The 20,710-nt window shown below is 43.8% G+C and overlaps 1 protein-coding gene across 6 annotated transcripts in view; it reads left to right on the plus strand.

The window, feature by feature from the left end:
- Positions 1-15,469, plus strand: part of SRSF7 (serine and arginine rich splicing factor 7) — a 148,875-nt gene extending 133,406 nt beyond the window's left edge. For all 6 annotated transcript variants that reach the window (XM_029594384.1, XM_029594385.1, XM_029594381.1 and 3 more), the window contains one exon: positions 15,137-15,469. In XM_029594384.1, the coding sequence (XP_029450244.1) occupies positions 15,137-15,191 (55 nt within the window). In that variant the 3' untranslated portion in view covers positions 15,192-15,469. The remainder of the gene's footprint in view (positions 1-15,136) is intronic.
- Positions 15,470-20,710: the final 5,241 nt, after the last annotated feature.

Raw genomic sequence — 20,710 nt, forward strand, 5'->3', positions numbered from 1 at the left:
TGTCATTTTTGGTGTCCGGGCTCTGGAAGCTCCAGTGGATCCAGCAATGATCCCAGTTCATATGCTGCAAGGTTAAAAAAAAAAAAAAAAAAATTGGAATTGTACAAATACCCTATCAAACAGTAGTGGTAGAATCTGCTCTTAAGAGTGGAAAAAAAAATATTCAAATATGCTGCCAGGTGAAGATCCCAGACTACCGGCCAGTTTTGGCAAAAAAGATGTTTAAAAGATCCATGGTTAATGCACTAATGCTGATCAATTTTATATGGTTCTGTACTTGATTGTAGACAAAAACCTAAAACAGCATATTTGGCCAATTAAGGGCAGAATTACTCCATTGCATCTCGCTGCATGACCTGGTTGAGAGCCAGTATCCTATGCATTTATGTTCACAAAAAAATTGGATGTGCCCTACCTCTGTGATCTCCTCTTCAGAGATAAGCTGGGAGAAACAGTGGTTCAGGTTAAGGAACAGCACATGGTGGCACAGTCCCTCTTCACGAGAATGGAACAGCAGTCCACTGCAAAGTGTCCATTCTACACTTTTTTTTTAAGCCCTTATTTCAAGAGACATCCCTTCCAGAAGCTCTGTCACTACTGGATGCCGTCCCTACTTCCACAACAGCAGCAACTTCTACCTCTTGCTGGACTGTGTGAATGCTGTGAACCTAAAGCAGCACAACAGTCCGGCCACTTCTTTTTTTTTTTTGCATCTGACCCAGCAAAAAGCCTCTTGTATGGGATAGAATACACCACTACCTAGAGGAATGGTGCAAGATCAACAAAGACCCACTGGGTTCTCAAGATTGTGGAGTCTAGTTGCTGCTTGTGCTGACAAAAGTAGTTGGTTACAGGTTTAACTGGAGCAGTAAAATAAGTTGTACACTTATCTACTTATTTTGTTCCTAAAGATAAGATTGTATTTGCACCAAAAAATACTTTGAAAAAATAAATACCTGGGACTTTTGTCTGACCCAGTATGGCAAATCTTAAGTACTTATAAACACATACTCAGGGAGAAATTGAAAATGAATTCCTTCCAAACATTCCTACTTTCATCCAGAAAGGGGAATGGATGTGTGCTCTAGATCTAAAAGATGCTTGGGTATACATCCTCTTCCAATGGCATTACTTACACTTTTATGATATATTATCGGTGCTCCTCTTTGAAGATTCTAGAAGTGGCTGGCGTCAAATGCCTAGCTGTAGTAGCAGTGTATCCACACTCTTGGGGGCATCCGGTTCTTCCCTTACCTGAATGACTGGCTTGTAATAGTTGTAACTTCCCTGGAGAAATTAATTCATTTTAGTCACTGGGCTCCCTTGTAAATTTTAAGAAATTGACTTTGATTCCATCCCATAAAATCAAATTCATTGGTGTGGATAGATTCTCTGTAGGAAAGAGCTTTCCTTCCTTCAGATTGAGTTCAGACTCTCTGGGCATTGGCTTTCAGACAGATCAGTTTTGTGCCAGAGAAGTGCTGTTTGCTGCCACCTTGTAATCAAGAACAATCAGTGTAGTCTTGCTGAACCACCTGCAGTGGGGATTTCAATTCCATTGGGATCAACTTATTGTGTCCCCTAAAAAACAGATTTCAGCAGGAATTGGTGGCAGAATTCAATTTAACAGGAAAGAACACTGCTATAACAAGCTCTTTGCCAAGTAACCTTAGTAATTGATGCCTTCACAAAGAGCTGGGGGGCTTACATAGGCCCCCCTTTGAACTAATGAGGACATGGTCTTTCCATGAGTTTCAAATATCTTCTCGAGTTGAAGGATAAGGTATGCTTTTAACAACTTTCACTCACCTTCAAGGAAAACATTCTTGCCCATATAATCAAGTCATGTTCTACGTGAACAGCCAAGGAGGTACAGGATCTTGCACTGCGTGCTAAGAAGCAGTGAAAATTATGGGAATGGACATGCAGATATGTAAGTGACTTGCGTTCCCAAAATCTCCAACATGTTGGCAGATCACCTCAGCAGAATCTGTGTGCACATAAATGGCCCCTTCAGTAATCCATAGCTAACAGACTGTACCGTCTCTGGGGGTTTCCAGCAATTGTCCTAGTTGTCTAAACCTGGAAAAGTTTTGCTCCATGCTTTCTAGCAAACTTACATCTTAGGACGTTTTTCTGCTTGACTGGAATGACTATATCCTGATTATGCTTTTCCAGTGATTCTGCTAATAGCCATAATGGGGTAGAAAGTATGAAGGACTGGGCCCGTCTGATCCTTATAGCTCCAATGTGGCCCAGACAAATTGTTTACTCATCTAGTTCAGCTCTCCAGTCAACCTCTGATTCCTTAGATCAGATCCATACTGAGGGAGGTCTATTTCATCCAGATGTTCTTTCCTTCAACTTGACAGATTGTCCTTACCTAAAGCAGTGGTGGATATTAGTGTCTGCCGGAAAACCTTCAACTAGAAGAGCTTATGGTTTCAAATGAGAAGTTTTCAATATGATGTCGTCACAATTTGGATCCGTTTACTTGCAAACCAAAAGTTACTAAATTATCTGCTCTTGCTATCTGAATCAGAACTTGCCAACTCATCAGTAAGAATACATCTTTGTGCCATAGCATACCATGTTAGGCTTACCTTCAGTTTTATCTCCATTCATCCATTAGTGTCAAAATTGACCTGTGGCATATTAAACCATCTGTTCTGTGGAATCTAAATGTGATCCTGGCCAACTGATGAAACCACTCTGAACCACTGGAGTTGGCCTCTCAGATTTCTAACATGGAAAGTAATGTTTTTGTCACAGTAACATCAACCAGAAATGAGTGAACTTAAGGTAGATATTGAACTAAAGCCTATTTGCAAATTTTTCATAGTATTTTATTTTGTCTTTTTGGTACTTCAGTATACATCAAAGCAGATTACATTCAGGTACTATAGGTATTTCCCTATGCCCACAGGGCTTTCAATCTAATTTTTGTACCTGAGGCAACTGAGGGTAAAGTGACTTGCCAAGTTCACAAGAAGCAACAGTGGGATTTGAACCCTGGTTTCCATGGGTCGTAGCCCACTACTCCGTACCCTCCTGAAATGTTTGCTGAAAAAATATATTGGCATTCCATATTAATCACACCTTTGTGCTACCTAGGTTCTTCCCAAAACCTCATGCATATGAAGGCAAGAAAGCTCTTCATACCTTGGACTGTAAACTGGCTTTGATTTTTACTACAAGAGAATGCTACATCATCAGACTTCTAAACTATTTGTCTTAGATCCCAATAAATTGAGCATAACTGTGACCAAATATACATTGCCCAGCTGACTAGGAGACTGGCATTACTGTTTTAGACTTGCAAGCCTTCAGATTACAGTATCGAGGCTCATCAAGTTAGAGCCATGGCTGTATCTTTCAAAGATATCTGCAAAGCTGCAATGTAGTTTACGTCCCATTACTGTCTGGACAGTCCAAGAGTGACAGTAAACTTTGACAAGCAATTCCTGTTCATACCCCAGATCGGTCCAGACAAGTGGGGTTTGCATCCCACCCAGAGATGGAGTCTGAGAACAAAAACTTTTCTGAAACTGCTACATAAGCTAGAGAGCAACCTGCAATTCCTCAATATTTCTTGGATTCCAGCAGGTGGTAGAGGTGAAAATCCTGCAGTCTGGAGAATTAAATTTAAAAAAAAAAAAGATTCTTGTGTGGGTTCCCTGAGGTGTTAGGCAGCTTCGTGAGTTATCCATCAGGTGGTGCAGTGCAAGCAGGAGGGTGGTATCCCTAATTTAGCTCTGTCTAAAGTCAGAAGGGACTGAAAGCCATTTGTTCTGGCTCCTTCCTTTCCCTTGGGCTGTTCCCTCTGGTATCTGAATCACCATAAGGAAAGTATCCCCCCTTTTTTCTGGGGGGTATTTTCTCAGGCCTGTCTTAAAAAAATAATAATAAAAAGCAGTGCAGACGCTGACCAGTTGGTCATGAGGCAGCCAAGGGAGGAGGAGAGCATTCGGGGGGGGGGGGGGGGGGGGGGGGCGCATTCAGTGTGGCCTGTTGCAGGCAGCTTTCTATCAAGTTTGAGGCACATCTGGCTCGGATAAGTACAAACTGTGCGCATTATGGTGGCAGCCATGGGACGCGGCAAGTGCTACAAGGTCAGCAGGGAGAAGAGCACGAGTCTAAGTGAAAGCACATGATGTGAAGTGCGCACATAATGGTGAAAGCTGCGGGACGCAGCAAGGGCTGCAAGGCCTGTGGAGAGGTGTACGTGCCTAAAGTGTACTTCAGAAGAAGCTCGTGGGGCAGCACAGGATAAAACTCTCCCAATAGGTTGCAGCAGGTGAGCGAGCTTGGCTGACTAATGTGGAACGGTGGCCATTTTGTCATCACGTGGCAATCTGGCAGAATTGGAGAAAGGGAGGGATTCCCCACCTTTATTGCTGGTCAAGTATAATTTCCCTGTGGACCCAGAGAGGCAGTGATGAGGCTGGAGAAGTCATGAGGGAAGATCCCAGCGGTTTGGCAAGAATTTTCTCAGGCTTTGTCTTAAGGTACAAGGCTTATTTAGCCAAAAAGGGAGCAGCAGGCAGGTATGCTACACTGGGTCCCCAACAGGCTAAGGTAGTCAGGGGAGACTCTCGGGGCAGGTCGAGCGCTTTTTTTTTCTGTCTTAGACCAAGGTTATTGATGCTGATGACGTGGATCCCTCAGAGGGGTTCAGGGGGTCAAGATGATGGCCCTGGAGGGAGCTCTTCAAGGCACCCAAGGTTAAGGTGGTTCAGGAAGGATGAGCTGTGACCTTTGATCCCACATGTACTGGAACAGCTGGGAGTTGAAATTTCTCAGCTGGGGTCCGACCATGAAGGGGGGGGGGGGGGGGTGAGGATCTGTCAAGGAAGGCCTGCAGGGTCCCTCAAAGCCTTTCCATTGTAAAGAAATTATTCTCCAGGACTGGGATATTCCACAAATGGGACTGAAGGCAGGGAGAGTCATGGCTAAGTGCTATTCCCTGCTGGAGTCTAATACTTGGGTCTGCAAGGTTACTGAGAGAACCACCTGGTCAGAGCTTTCGGCCATTTAAGGTTGAGGTTTTGACCTTGGGCCTGCAGGACTCAGTGGGTGCAGAGCTTGCAGGCAAAAGATCGTTTCCTCTGCATCAGTTAGGCAAACGTTACGTCTGGAGGTAGCTATGGCTTGTGGCATATGTGCCCTATGATCTGTTTTGGACGTCATCCAAGATTATGGTGTCAGTGATTTCAGCTAGATCTTTTCTTTGGTTACACTATTTGTCAACAGGCATGTGGTCCAAGTCCCCAGTTCAGTGATCTCTTTAAGGGGGGGGATGTTAGTGTGTGGTTAGGATCTGTAGCAACTAGTAACTCGTTCGGGGGACTCCAAAGGGATAAAGTTATCTGAGGGCATCGCTCCAGCGGGGGTGGTTCTCATCTTTAAAGCAAGCATCAGGGTTGCATAATTTCACCTGGGATAACTCCAGTCAAGGGTTCAGAGGCAGCAAGGCTGCACAATAAGAGACTGGTCCATTCTTCTAAAAAAAAAAAAAAAAAAAAAAAAAAAAAAGGTAGTTGGAGTGAGATTGGCCCTTTGTATTGAGGAATGGACCAAGGTATTTGGATGTGTTTGGACCAAGGTACTGGATGTGATAAAAGGCGGCTTCACCTAAGATTGTGCTCGGCCGGTCCGAGAAGACTCATGAGTTCCCCTTGTGTGTCGCGGTTAAAAGATTTGCTGTGCACACCATTCTAGAAGCGTTCACAGTATCTGGAGCCAATGGTGACTGTGCCTCCGGAGGAATGGGGGAAAGGCAAATATTTACCCAATTTCGGAGTATAAAAGACATTTTATAGCTCATTCTGGATTTGGAGATCATCAGTGCGGTGTTTCGGGTACTTCGTTGTTGCATGGAAATACTGAAAGAGCAGCAGTTTGCATGGGGGAGTTTCTGGCATTGGACTGTCAGAGGCTTCTCAAGGCATCAGAAGCTTCTGCAGTTGGTCCTAGACGAGCATTTTTGGTTCCAGAGCTCTACAGTTAAGATTGGCGTCTGCTCCTCTGGCTTTCACCAAAGTAGTGGTGGTAGCTGTTGTAGTAGCTGTGGCCCTGCAAAGAGAAGGGTTCTTGGTACAGCACCTAGAGGCAGTTGGACATAATTCCATGCTGCGAGGTAATGCAGAAGTTGCAGTCTCAGCTGGGTGTTGAATCTAGCATAGAGCAGCCTTAGATCTAAAATTGCTCCCTCTCTCATTGGTTCCTGTACCAATTGCCACGCAAAACTTTTATTCCATCCAGGAACCTTCTCTCTAGCATGCCCTGATGTTTCACTTACCCAGTCAATATTGGGGTAATTGAAATTTCCATTATCCCAGGACAAGCAGGATGCTAGTCCTCATATGGGTGACATTGATGGAGCCCTATTGCGGAAAACTTTCTGTCAAAGTTTCTAAAAACTTTTGACTGGCACTCTGAGCCCACTGAGCATGCCATGATATTCTCAGCTACAGGGGTCTCCCTTCAGTCTTCGTTTTTCCGCGCTGCTTTTGGCATCGTGGAGCAGGAGCTTGTGTGTTTTCTCACATATTTCTGACTAAAAATCAGATTTAAAAGTGATTATTTCTCTCCCATATCGGGGTCTTCCGCATTACCACCGGCCGGTGAGTACGTTTTTTCTCATTCTGACTCTTGAGTAAAAGTACTTTTCTTATTTTCATCGGCTGTCAAGGAAGGGAAACATGGCCACAGGATTCAAAAAATGTCCCAATTGTAATCGGACCATGTCCATTACAGATCCACACCTCGAGTGTGTACTTTGCTTGGGCGAATCACACGATGTAACATCTTGCCCAAAGTATGCCGTGAAGGGTCGAAAGGCGCGACAAGAAAAGATGGAACACTTGTTCCATCTTCAACTTTTACCTTCTCCATCGACGTCCACTCAATCATCTCCGGCCGGAATTTTAAAACGTCTAATTCTCAAACATCGTCCGGAAGGTTCAGGGGATCGTTCATCGCAGACCCCATCCGTAGTATCGATGAGGTCAGCAGCGGAACATCAACCGAAACATTGGCATTGACATCACCATCCATCGATTCCGGAGGCTCTACTATCCCCAGAGAATTCGACCGCCAAACGGCCTCATCTTCAGGAAACAGAGGCCTTCGCTGATGTGTTCACCTCCTCTTGATATGCTAGCCATCGAAAACAGAGCCCTGTGGAAGGACCGACAACACCTCCACCGCCACCACGTGTAGCTGTTCTGCCTGCACCAGCTATCACGGAGGAATTGAGCGGATTTATCCGCCAAGCAGTGCTCCAAGCATTACAGGACAGTCAATGCCCTCACAGATGTCGATGCCGGCACTCCCGCCGATGCCGGTACCAACACCAAAGCTGCTGACTGCACCAGTACCAAAGAATCTACTGATGCAGACGCCTCTACCGTCGCCAGTACCCGGACCAATGCCGGAACTAGTCCCGACGATACCAGTGCCTGGGGCCCCAGGACAACCAGAATTGGCGTTATTTCAACTACTGATGGATAGATTCGACGCAATTGTCGGTGCTCTCCCACTGACATCTATTCCATCTAAACCAACTGAAGAAGTTCCTGGACAGAGACCTATTGAAGATCCGCAGCCAGGGCCTTCAGGACTCTCAACCACCGAGGTCTTCTCCCACTTTCTCAACCACCGAGGTCTTCTCCCACTTCCCCTTGCAGAGAAGACCCATATGATTCATGGGAAGAAAAGTGTTCTGACACTTCTTCCAAAAGCTTCATGTCTGACCCTTCTCCTCCAGAAGGTAAGAAGAAATCCCCACCAGAAGACTTGTCCTTCACTAATTTTATTAAGGACATGGCAGACACAATACCTTTTAACTTGGTATCTGAACAGGACACGAAATAGCAAACTTTAGAAGTTTTACAGTTCGTGGACCCTCCTAAAGAGGTCTTGGCCATACCTGTCCATGAGGTACTTTTTGGAATTGCAGCATAGACTCTGGGAACATCCATGCACAGTTCCACCTATTAACAAGAGTGGACACCACCTATCTAGTCCAAAATGTTCCTGGATATCAAAAATCACAGCTGCCACATCAATCAGTTGTCGGCACAGAAGAAATCCAAAAGAATAAGACTTCATTCCTCCACTCCTCCTGGAAAGGACCATAGATTCTTGGACTCCTTAGGCAGGAAAGTATACCAGGGAGCTATGCTCAATTCAAGGATTGCATCATATCAACTATATATGACGCAATACAAGAAGAATTTTTGGAAGCAGATGCAGGAGCTTTCCAACTCCCTACCTCAGCCTTACCAAGAAGCAGCTCAGACCATTATACACAAAGGACTTGAAGCTGGAAAGCGCGAAGTCCGAGCCGCCTATGACAACCTTGAAACAGCTTTGAGAGTAGCGGCCTCAGGAGTAAGTGCACGTCGCTGGGCATGGTTAAAAGCCTCTGACTTCAGGCCTGAGGTACAGGAAAAACTGGATTTGCCATGCATAGATGACAACCTCTTTGGGTCAAAGGTACAGGATGCTGTGGCCCAACTGAAAGAACATACAGGAACCTTGCGCCAACTGTAGTCAGTTCCACAAGACTCTGCTACATCTTGCTGTCCTCCAAGGAAGGAATCTCAAAAACCTTTCTACAGGCAGAGACGTTACTACTCACCAGCAACCAGAGGTAAATCTTCTTGTCCACAGCAAAGATCTCAATCCAGACAGCCTAGAGCTGCTAGGCCTCAACCACCACCGCAGATGGGACCGGCTACAGGTTTTTGAGGCCACCACCAGAGACCAAAGCCATCTCCACCATCCAAAACCGAACCTGCCAGTAGGAGCCTGAGTTTCCTCCTCCTACAACCATTGGTTACAGATAACAGACCAATGGGTACTCGCAAAAATGTTACCAACTCAATTTTCTCTCAACTCCAAAAGACTCTCCTCCAAAACCTTTCGCTAAATGAAAATCACATAATTCATCTACAAGCAGAATTATCCACCCTTCTGAGAGCCAGAGCCGTAGAGCCGGTGCCCCGGACTCAGCAGGGCAGAGGATTCTACTCCCGTTATTTCCTCATTCCAAAGAAAACAGGAGGCCTACATCCCATCCTAGACCTCAAATCTCAACAAATTTCTGAAAATGTTCAGGATGGTATCTCTAGGCACCATGCTTCCACTTCTTCAAATAGGAGATTGGCTTTGCTCTCTGGATCTACAAGATGCTTACACTCACATTCCAATATTCCCTCCTCATCGTAAGTATCAGCGCTTCCTGGTGGGTCATCAATATTTCCAGTACAGAGTACTACCGTTTGGACTCGTTTCGTGTTCACGAAATGCCTAGCAGTAATAGCACACTTACACAAGGAAAGTGAAGTTACCCACCAACTACGTTCATCTCTACTTTGGGCAAACAAGGACAATTTGCACAAGGGCCTGCCCTTCCAACAACCAGTCTCACAGATAACTTTAACTACAGATGCATCCACCTTAGGTTGGGGAGCTCACATAGACAATCTCCAAACCCCAGGGTACTTGGACAAAACTCGAAGCAACATTTCAAATCAATTTCCTGGAGCTTCGAGCTATACGTTATGCTCTGCATGCGTTAAAGGACTGCCTTTCACACAAGACTGTTCTGATTCAAACAGACAATACAGTAGCCATGTGGTACCTGAACAACAGGGAGGTACGGGCTCGTATCTCCTTTGTCAAGAAGTCGCTCAGATTTGGGATTGGGCCCTGACACATTCCATGTTTCTACGGGCAACTTATCTAGTGGGCATCAACAATGTAGTTGCAGATCGCCTCAGTCATCAGTTCCAACCGCACAAATGGTCCCTGGATCCCTTAGTGGTGACCAGGATATTTCAGCATTGGGGGCAACCAGCAATAGACCTCTTTGCATCACACCTGAATCACAAAGTGGAAAGATTCTGCTCTCTGCACAGACAAACACCAGCCAGCCAAGGATGCCTTTGCTCGCCCTTGGAACTCAGGTCTTCTATACGCATATCCTCCGATACTCTAGTGAAGCTACAACAGGACCAAGGGTCCATGATACTCATAGCCCCACATTGGCCTCGACAAGTATGGCTTCCCATACTTCCAGACCTCTCGATCAGAGAACCAATTCGCCTGGGTGTAGTTCCCACTCTCATAACTCAGGATCAGGGTCGGTTGCGCCATCCCAACCTTCAATCCCCATCTCAACCTTCAATCCCCATCTCTAATAGCATGGATGTTGAAAGCTTGATCTTACAACCACTCAATCTTTCAACTAATGTGTCTCAAGTGCTTATAGCTTCACGTAAACCTTCAACACGAAAGAACTATTCTTCGAAATGGAAAAGGTTTACCTTGTGGTGCACAGAAAAGAACATTGACCCTTTCTCCTGCCCCATAACTTCTCTACTAGACTACTTGTGCCATCTTTCAGATTCTGATCTCCAGACATCTGTAAGAGTACATTTAAGTGCAATCTGGGCTTACCATAACAAGATGGGAGATGCACCAATATCCATACATCCTCTTGTCAGTAGATTTGAGAGGTTTAATTCACCTTAAACCACCAATTCGGCCACCTGTCACAGAATGGGATCTGAATCTGGTATTAACAGGGCTCATGCGTTCTCCTTTCAAACCCATGACTTCCTGTGCTCTTAAATTTCTCATAGCCATTACATCGGCTAGAAGGGTTACTGAGTTACAAGCACTTGTCACGTACTCACCCTATACAAAATTCCTATCTGAGTGGTTCTCCGTACACATCCAAAGTTCCTCCCTAAAGTAGTTACAGAATTCCACTTGAACCAATCCATAGTTTTGCCCACATTCTTTCCAAAGCCTCATTCTCACCAAGGGGAACGGGCCTTGCATACCTTGGACTGTAAACGTGCGCTAGCATATTACTTAGACCGCACTGCAGTCCACAGGAAATCCACTCAACTCTTTGTATCTTTTGATCCAAACAAACCAGGTAATCCAGTGGGCAAACACTCTCTCCAACTGGCTAGCAGATTGCATAGAGTTCTGCTATGAAAAAGCAGGCCTTCCTCTCCAAGGGCGAGTAAAGGTGCATTCAGTAAGAGCAATGTCAACCTCAGTAGCACACTATCATTCAGTGCCAGTTCTTGACAAATGTAAAGCTGCAACATGGAGCTCTTCACCCTTTTGCAGCTCATTACTGTTTGGACAAAGGACGACAAGATTCAGCCTAAGGACAATCTGTCTTAAAGAACTTCTTTCCAGTATAACCCTAACTCCTTCTACATCTAACCTGCTGTGATCTTTGGCTGCCTCATTTTTACCAACAATACTTCAGTGTTGCTTCACTACAAAATGATTCAGCCTCTAGCTTGCTAATCACCCATATGTGAGGACTAGCATCCTGCTTGTCCTGGGATAAAGCAAAATTCCTTACCTTGTAATAGGTGTTATCCCAGGATGTAGTCCTCACGAAACCCACCCGCCACCCTGCAGAGTTGGGTCAGATACTTTTTTTTTTTTTTGCTAAAGCTTATTGCTACATACGAGATTGAAGGGAGAACCCTGTGGCTGAGAATATCATGGCATGCTCAAAGTGCCAGTCAAAAGTTTCTAGAAACTTTTGACAAAGTTTTCCGCAATAGGGCTCCATCAATGATGTCACACATGTGAGGACAACATTCTGCTGTCCTAGGATAACACCTATTACAAGGTAAGCAATTTTGCTTTACTGCACTACTAGTTTGGTTAGCTTCCCTAATTTCTCTTAGCATTTCACTGTCCTCACCATGTTGGCCAGGTGAACAGTAGTGTACTCCTATCACTATTTTCCCTAACACACAAGGGATTTCTACCCATAAAGATTTGATTGTGCATTTAGTCTCATGCAGGATCTTTATGCCATCCTGGACTTAAAGCACCACCCTGCCACCAAGATGCTCTGTCATTGCGATATAATTTGTACCCTGGTATAGCACAATCCCATTGGTTATCTTCTGTCCGCCATGTGTCTGAGATGCCAATTTAAGTCTGTCATCATTCACCTCTGTATACTCTAATTCTCAATCTTACCATTTAGACTTCTGACATTAGCATACAAACATTTTAAAGTTTTTTTTATTTGTATTTACATTATGCTTTTTAGTTGACAGGGATAAATTGGAATCGTTTAGCTCAAGTGAGTTTTAAAATAGGCACTTGGACTACTTTTCTTATTGGAACCTCTTGGAATGCCCTAACTCTAATGCATCATTAGAATCCTTTGAAGATACCTCCCGCCAAACCATGTGCTGCTGAGCGACTGTTTGCTTTCCCCTTTGTTCTAGATTAAAAAGGAGATAAGAGCAACTTTTAAAGGTTAGCACCAGCAGCCTGGTTCCACCCTGGTTAAGGTGGAGCCCATCCATTCAGAAAAGACCCCCCCTTCCCCACAAGGTTCCCCAATTCCTTACAAAACTGAATCCCTCTTCCTTGCACCAAAGTCTCATCCATACATTGAGACTCCAGAGCTCTGTTTGCCTTTGGGGACCTGCGCATGGAACAGGGAACATTTCAGAGAATGCTACCCTGGAGAGTCTGGATTTCAGCTTTATACCTAAGAGCCTAAATTTGGCTTCTAGAACCTCAGTCCCACATTTTCCTGTGTCGGTGCCCAAATTTACCATGACAGCCGGCTCCTCCCCAGCACTGTCTAAAATCCTATCTAGGTGATGCATGAGGTCTGCCACCTTCACACTAGGTAGGCATTATTACCAGGCAATCTTCATGCCCACCAGCCACCCAGCTGTCTACATTCCTAATAATTGAATCACCAACTGATGGCTGACCTAATCTTTCCCCCCTTGGCAGTAGCTCTGGAAGTCGCATTCTGTGTGAGAACTTGCTACATGGTCACTTCCTGCTACACCAGGTTGATGTTCTCTGATCATGAGATCTTCCTCCCTCCTCCAAGGCAGCACCAGGACTACCAGACTGGAGTTGGGACTTGACTACTATATCCCTGAAGATCTCATCTATATACCTGTGTGCCTCAGCTCCTCCGGACTCATTCTCTGAGAGACGGGAGCTCTTTTCATCAGATGCACACATACAATTTCTCACTGGAGGGTAAAAAAAATCTTACATGTGGCGCTCAATGCAAAAGACTGGGAGGGCCCCCCTCTTGCTGCTGGACTGCTGCCTTCATCTTAAATTTAAGTTCCTAGTTAAGTTTTAAGTTATGGGTGTAGGATTGCCTACAATTAGTCCTTTAAATGTATTAGTTTATTCACTATATATCTGGTACTTCAGGCCAGATAGTTCATTTTCTGGACTTGTCTCAGGATGTGGAAGGTGTTTGAAGGGCTTGACCAATGTGGGTGTCCTCAAAATTGGGCCTTTCTGCAGAAAGGGCTTGTGAAGGGTAGGCATATAACTTTGTAATCAGATGGTAGTCTTAGACTGTTTTTGTTGAGGTAAGGTGGGTGAAGTTTCTTTGGCAGTCCATTTAGATGTGGATTTCTGAGAGGTGCTGTTTGACCTTTTTAGTCTCTTGAACCCTGTGTTTGGTGCTTAAGGCTCTTTGTAGTTCACCTTTTGAGCTATTACGGGGGACATCCCTGAAAGATCTTTCTCTGAATGTGGTGTTTCTAGTGGCTATCTGTTTGGCCAGGTGAATTTTGGAACTGCAGGCCTTGTCATGTAGGGATCCCTTTCTTCAAATTTCAATGAATGGGGTTTTGTGGCAGTTCCATCATTTTTGCTGCAGGTCATTTTTTGTTCCATCTCAGTCAGCCAGTTGGACTTACTGCATTCCCACATCTGGATGTGGCAGACCCAGAATTATATTTGTTGGGATGTCAGACTATTTACTTAAGTGTCTAAAGGTTACCAATGGATTTCAAAGGTCTTATCACCTTTGTGCTGTTCGGTGGCGCAAAGAAGGGGTGCAAGACTTTGAAAGTTACAATTGCACGGTGGCTGAAAGAGGCCCTAATTTCAGGTGTTTAAAAGAAAAGGGTGTTTCCTGAAGGGGCCAGAGCGTAGGCTGCTTTCTGGGTGGACCCTGTTGGTTTCTCCACAGGAGATCTGCAGTGCAGCGCTTGGTTGTCGCTTCACACTTTCGCCAGACATTATCAAATAGAGATGTTCGGGTGCCTGATGAGGTGCTGTTTGGGGAGCGTGTATTGCAAATTGGTCTTTCAGGGTCCCACCCAGTTTAGAGGAGCTTGGGAACATTCCACTTGTCTGGACTGATCTAGGATATGAGCAGGAAAGGAAGACTGTTTCTTACCAATTACTTACTTAATAAAAGTTGTATGTAAACCGGATTGATTTGTAGTTCCTACAAGAACTTCGGTCTATAAAATTAAAAAATAAAATTACCAGCTAATTTTCATTCCTAGAGTACCACAAATCAGTCCAGAGCCCCATCCAATTGAAAGACCGATATCTCAACTCTGTATCATAGAGAAGACTGAAAAGTTAACTTTCAGGGGTTTTGATCCCTGCTATGGAATTGAGCTCTTGTTGAAGGAGGGAGTTAGGTTAGCTTTTGAATGGCTACATCTTAGCTTGGGTACAGGTCAATACTGAAGGACTGCAGATGGCACTCTAGCTTATGTAGCAGTTTCAGAAACATTTTTGTTCTGACTCCATCTACTGGTAGGGATGCAAAACCCACTTGTCTATACTGGTTCCTGGTATTCCCGGAACGAAACTAGCAGGTAAGAACCAATTTTTCCCTTTTGAATAGCCTATTGCTTCCAGTAGCCTTAATCTCCATTGCAACCCTTAGCTTGTGACTTCCCAGATCTTATGTCTAATTCAGCCTGCTGTTTGATGGAAAAAGCAAGTTTGCTTACTGTAAACAGTGTTTTTCCATAGGATGAATTAGCCATACCAAATCTGCCCACCTCCCTTGAGAATCAACTACCTAGCTAAACTCTTTTTTTTTTTTTTTAAGAACTAAAACACAGACTGAAGAGGCTTACTGAGAGGTCATTTAGCAGTACTGAATGGACATCACCCACATTGTGGCTAATTCATCTTGCTATCTGTGAAAAATGGTTTGCAGTAAGCAAAATTGCTCTGTTTCTGAATTACACCAGGTTTCTCCTATATATAGATTTTGTTGGAAGTAAAACTGTTCAAAATTTTATATTCATTACCTTTTTTCTTTCTTTTCCTCTAGTCGTTCACCATCAGGAAGTCCTAGAAGAGGTGGAAGTGCTGAAAGAAATGGCTAAGATTTATTAAACACTTTTTAGGAAGGAAGTTATTTTGTTTACATAAGGGATTTTGTGATGTCTTGTTAGACATAAATGTTAGGACGTGGATGCTAGTGGGGGGGTGGGGAAGTCAGTCATCTAAAATTCAGAATATGATTGGATATTTTAAACTTCATAAATTTGCATCAGTAGGTTAATGTACAAGTTTTTTGTTCTGTTAACATGATTAAATGTGGGACTTTTGTATCTGCACATTAAAATATGTACTTCCAATTAAACTTAGTTCTTTGTTTTAATAAGCTTGTTTGAGTTTTTTATTTAATTTGTTGGGTTACATCACTGTTACATTTGAGAAGGAAAATGTAAAGAATACACCAAAATGTAGTTGCAGTGGATTGGAAGGCTCTATAAATTTTAATATTTGCATTCAGAGCTCACCTTGGATACCAGTTTATATCGAAAATCAGATCAGTTATGACTCTTAAGTTGGCTTTTAAGAGTATGAATTAGTGGGTTGGGATCCATCACCGAAACACTGTGAAATTGGCAGTACTTTCTCATATTCCCTAGCATCCCAAAGGACTGAGTGGCCAGAAAGCTATGTCGTCTTCATCTGGGCAAGCCAGTCCATGCCAATGGGTTGTGCATTCCAACCGCAGATGGAGACTGAGAACACCGCAATGTCACCCTCATATAGCCCAGCTCAGTTGCCAGCCAGCCACTATTTTTCAGTCTGTAGCAGATGGTGAGCATGCATCCTTGCTAGTAGACTGTCCTGCAAGGATTGAGCAGGCCATTTTGACCTCCTGTGGTTTCCCGTCGATAGCAGGGCTGAATTAGCCATACTGTATGGGAAGTGCCGCAATCCCGGGTAGGCGGAGTTTCTCTTAACTAACCACAGTTTTGAACTCTGTGCGTTTGCGCGGTCGTCTTCCCGCACGGTTCTCTCACCTCTTCAGTTTCTTTTCTTCCATGAGCTGTTCGCATGCGGGGTTTTTTCTCTTAGTGAATTTCTTCTGACTGGATTTTTTTCGCGTTTTTTCGCAAGATTTCACATCTCAGATGGCTCCGAAGCCATCTGGATTCAAATATTGTCAATGTGGCAAAATTATGTCCATCACGGATGCACAGTTACGGCGCACGGAGCAGATACGGCGCGAAGCCCATTCCACGACGCATGTACAGAGCATATATTAATTAGGGATGCTCCAATAACATATGGTGCCAGAACAATGCATTTACAACCAAGTGTATCAGAAAAGCATCAACAGAAATCTTCAAAATCAAGAAGTTCATCAAAAATATCAATTTCTGAAATTGATATTCAAGGCCTCTCATCAGGATCTTCTCCTAGTGGTAGCTCCTTGGTGAGTCTCATCACTTTCCAGAGAGAAGAGACGTTCTTCGTTACAAATACCATTAACAAAAACGTATTCGACCTTCCCCGGTTATACCTCCTCAAAGTCAACCTAAGGGACAGGTAGCAAAAGATATTTTGCTTGCGGCAATTCCAACACTAATCCCAAAGCAAAAGATTCACATTCCTCCACAAGGTACTTTGGCTGCATCAACTATGACTAAAATCTCAGACATTCTCTCCTCTCTTTTCCAAGAATTGGAAAACACAAAGGAATTACCACCACAGCATTCTCTAGAAGATTCTCCTGAATCGCCTACAGGGTTAGAACCTCTAAAACCAGCAAAAGATGATACCATGACTCCACCCATCAGCCCAGGTTCTCTGGAATCAGTTTATTCCAAAATTTCAACTGGTATGCCATCTGACCCTCAGGAAGGTTTACCTGAACCATATTCTCCTCCGGAGGATCTCACTTATTCAAAATTTGTTGAGAAAGTAGGCAGTCTTCAAGTAGAAACGGGAAGAATTCCTGACCCAAGAGCTGAAATGCTCGGTATCTTAAAGATCTTCGAATCTCCTCCCGAGCCCACCTCATTCGGTATTAGAAAACCTACTCTTCAAGATTTGGAAGACTCCCTTCTCATCACCAGCTACTTCTAGAAAAATTGATATCAAATATAGGATGCGTAATTCAGTGATTTACGAGTCTACCCAACTACCACACCAATCAATAGTGGTAGAATTAGCCTTATCTAAGGCAAAATGAAATAAGTTGCACTCAAATACCACCAGGCAGAGAAAATAAATGCCTAGATTTTGGAAAGATCTATCACTCCTCTATGCTTAAGAATAGAATACAACATCACCAATTTTACACTACGCAGTACTTATTTGAAACACTCCAAAAACTGCATCCGCTGTGCATATCGGAAGACAACACACCACATCAGTCTTTCTTGGACATGGAAGAAGGACTTAGGCATTTATTACGCTCTATTTACGAATCTTCAGCAAGAGCGTCTGCTTCAGCTATTGCGGCCAGGCGTATGGCTTGGCTTAGAGCCAGCGCTATTCGGACAGATGTCCATGAGAAGTTGGCCGACATCCCATATATGGGCGACAATCTCTTTGGAGATAAATTCGGAGATATAGTATCACATTTGAAAGAACAAAGTGCAGCGGTGCAATCTCTCACCACTCCTGCAGATCCTCAGAAATCGCAACATTGATTCAATCCTTACCGTCGTCGGTATTATTCGAGACCTTACAACAGACCTTATACGCAGTACAGGTCTCAACAGTACGTCCCTCCAAGAAATGCGGCCCAGCAGGGCGTTAGAGGTCGTGGTAGACAGCAAAGAACAGCAAAACAATTACCAACACCTCAGCAGAAACCTACTTCCTCTTTTTGAAATTGATGCAGCTGTAGGAGTAATGAAGAGGCCTCAGACAGCTTTCATGGCAGGCAGGAAGAGAGAAGGCAAAGAGGGTTTGTCCTCAGAGCCTCTTCCTTTTATTGTACATTCATACAAAGGCAGATGTCATTACATGATTGGCTACTTTCCCATAGCAATAGAAGAGTCATTACACCATTGGCTTTGGCTCAGGGGGTGTGCACGGATCATATCATTGGCTGCTGAAATCTATACCTCCTGACTTTGTCCTGCCTCTGACTAGGGAACACCCAGCCCCTCCCCCAGGAATTCAGGGCTAAGCACAAGCCAGAGAAATACATGAAGTCAGGTATCCTTTCCTAGGCAGAGAGTTAAGCACAAGTGATGCTTTTATTCAGGCAAAGGTCAGGGAGAAGGGAAGTTAGTGTTTAAACCCTGAAATGGCTTGCTGGCAAGCGCATATTTCCCACATCTCACCCTTTCTGTTTTTGTTTAGGGCAGCTCAGTAAAGCTTTAGACCCTTACTGAAATCTGTTATGTCTTGGTATGGGCTGGAAATAGGGGAAGGGGGATTATGGAGAGAAGAAAGCTATAATTCGACGTGGTGTGCCAGCTGTCGATGAGCTTCTGAATCTCCATATCACCCAGAGCTGGTGCAGGTGGTGTGCCAACTCTGCAGGGCTCATGATTCCCTATTAGGCATCTTACAAGACATCTTTGTATTCGGGCTGAGAGCAAGGTTTCAGTATGGATATGAGGTTGGGTATGCACTGAATACAGCATCACAGGCAAATAATTAAGATAATTATGGTCATTATAATAGAAATCACCCTTTTTGAGACCAGAAATATCAGGGAGCCAGGACCATAGCCAGTCCCATGAAGAAGTAGGTATTCTGTCTGAAAGTGGTGCATCAGCAACCATGGTTTCTATCTGCTCTGTGGTATGTGAGGTTTGCTTTAATAGTCTGATATGTACACACAGCAATGAGATCCAATTAATGCACAAACACCACCCTTTAAGGCTAAAATGGTTTCTAAGGTTTAGCTGTTCTGTAATGCTACTTCTCTAATCTGAGAAACTTCTATTGTGAGTAGTTTTAATGCATGGACTGTCTGATTAAATATGGCAGTCGTCCAGTTAGCTAGGATGTGTAGGTCTCTGTAATTCATAGCTGTTCCCATTGGGGGAAACAGGCTTCTAGCTATCTGAGTTTCTGGATACTTTTCTATGGGATTATTTATCGCCTCCCTTTTGTTACGGAGCCTTGCTTTGGGTAAATTTTTGACTGCATAGTATGAGGGGAGGATGTAGCCTAAAGTGCATCTGTCTCTCCATCTTGGGGAAATGTACATATATGCTCTACGCCCACATAACATCCATATGTTTCCTAACAGATTAGTGGACATGTCATTGGTTATCATTTGGGCTATATAACTACAAAAGGTAAATCCTTCATCCCCTCTATACTTTCTGTACTTGCTTGGGTCTCCCACTGCACATCCTGAAATCTGCCAATTGCATACATATGTGGTATAATTATGCAAGTGTTCAGTGATTAATACAAAGGTTCAGTTACAATATGGATATTTCCCACCTGAATTCTCTTTCCCATCCCCTGTATCATATGCATCATTAGTCCCAACAAAGAGCGGCAGTCTCTTGAATACAGCTACCAATGTGTAGTATGGTAGTATTAACTGGAGAGTTAATGAAAACCTCTCTGTAAAGGATAATTAGTCCATACTGTAAGGTTAAATGGTACAGCATGCATCAGTAGTTCTCCGCAGGCTTGGGTTGGCATGTGTGCAGATCCAACAGTCTGTTCGATTCAACAGGTGTGAAAAGTTCTGTGCATCGAATGTACATGTTGTTCTGTCAGAGTCCTTGTTCTGAAATCGCCATAGCTGGAGAAATAAGGCAAAGGAGGAGGATGCAGAACACAATTGTTAATGAGTTGGCATTCAGGCAAGAAAAGCGGCTAATAAGTTCTCTGGAGTTTTCTCAAGGCCTTGCTGTTCCAAGAGTTGTGCAGATTGGTTGGATAGGGCCTTGATCTGTCCCCAGGTCATGTGGTGCTGCTTTTTGCAAGGAGTCCAGTCTCTGTCCTTCTGAGGGCTGTGGAGGCTCAGGGAGAAGTTGGGGATCGGGTCCTGTAGACCTGGACACCTTTCCATCGTTCCACGGCTTGATATACCTGTGGAAGCAAGCAGAGAAACATATCCTCGTTCCCCATTTTAAGGGAACGGGACCGTACCAGACATTAAATATTCTATACAAAACTGATGGCTGTGGGTGACTAACCCTAGTCCCATAATGATTACTCATGGCTGTGGTCTTAAATTTGATATGTTTGGATGATTTAAAGTGAACAATACTTTGTTCAGGAGGAAAATCCAGGGGCAATCCCCCCTTTTTTCTTTTTGTTTGGTCCAGAGCTCTTAAGGGTATGATTTGCTCTCTCCACAATGGCTTGCCCTGTGGTGTTGTAGGGGATGCCAAATAAGTATTTAATGTTCAATTATTGACAAAATTCATGCAAAGGAATGGTTGCAGTAAGCAGAGCCATTATTAGTTTTCAGAACGTAACCCCATTAGCAAGAAAGTTTTAATGCAGTGATCAATTTTCATTCAGTAAAATAGCAATAAATGTAAATTAATCATTTAAAGGAAAAGTCATATGCTGTAAGCTGAATCAAATGACAAGTATATTAGACATTACATTAAACATATGTTACACAAGACTGACATATATTCATTCATCTTGCTAATATTCATTTACA

Source organism: Rhinatrema bivittatum, chromosome 3, assembly GCF_901001135.1.
Source record: "Rhinatrema bivittatum chromosome 3, aRhiBiv1.1, whole genome shotgun sequence".
NCBI lineage: Eukaryota > Metazoa > Chordata > Amphibia > Gymnophiona > Rhinatrematidae > Rhinatrema > Rhinatrema bivittatum.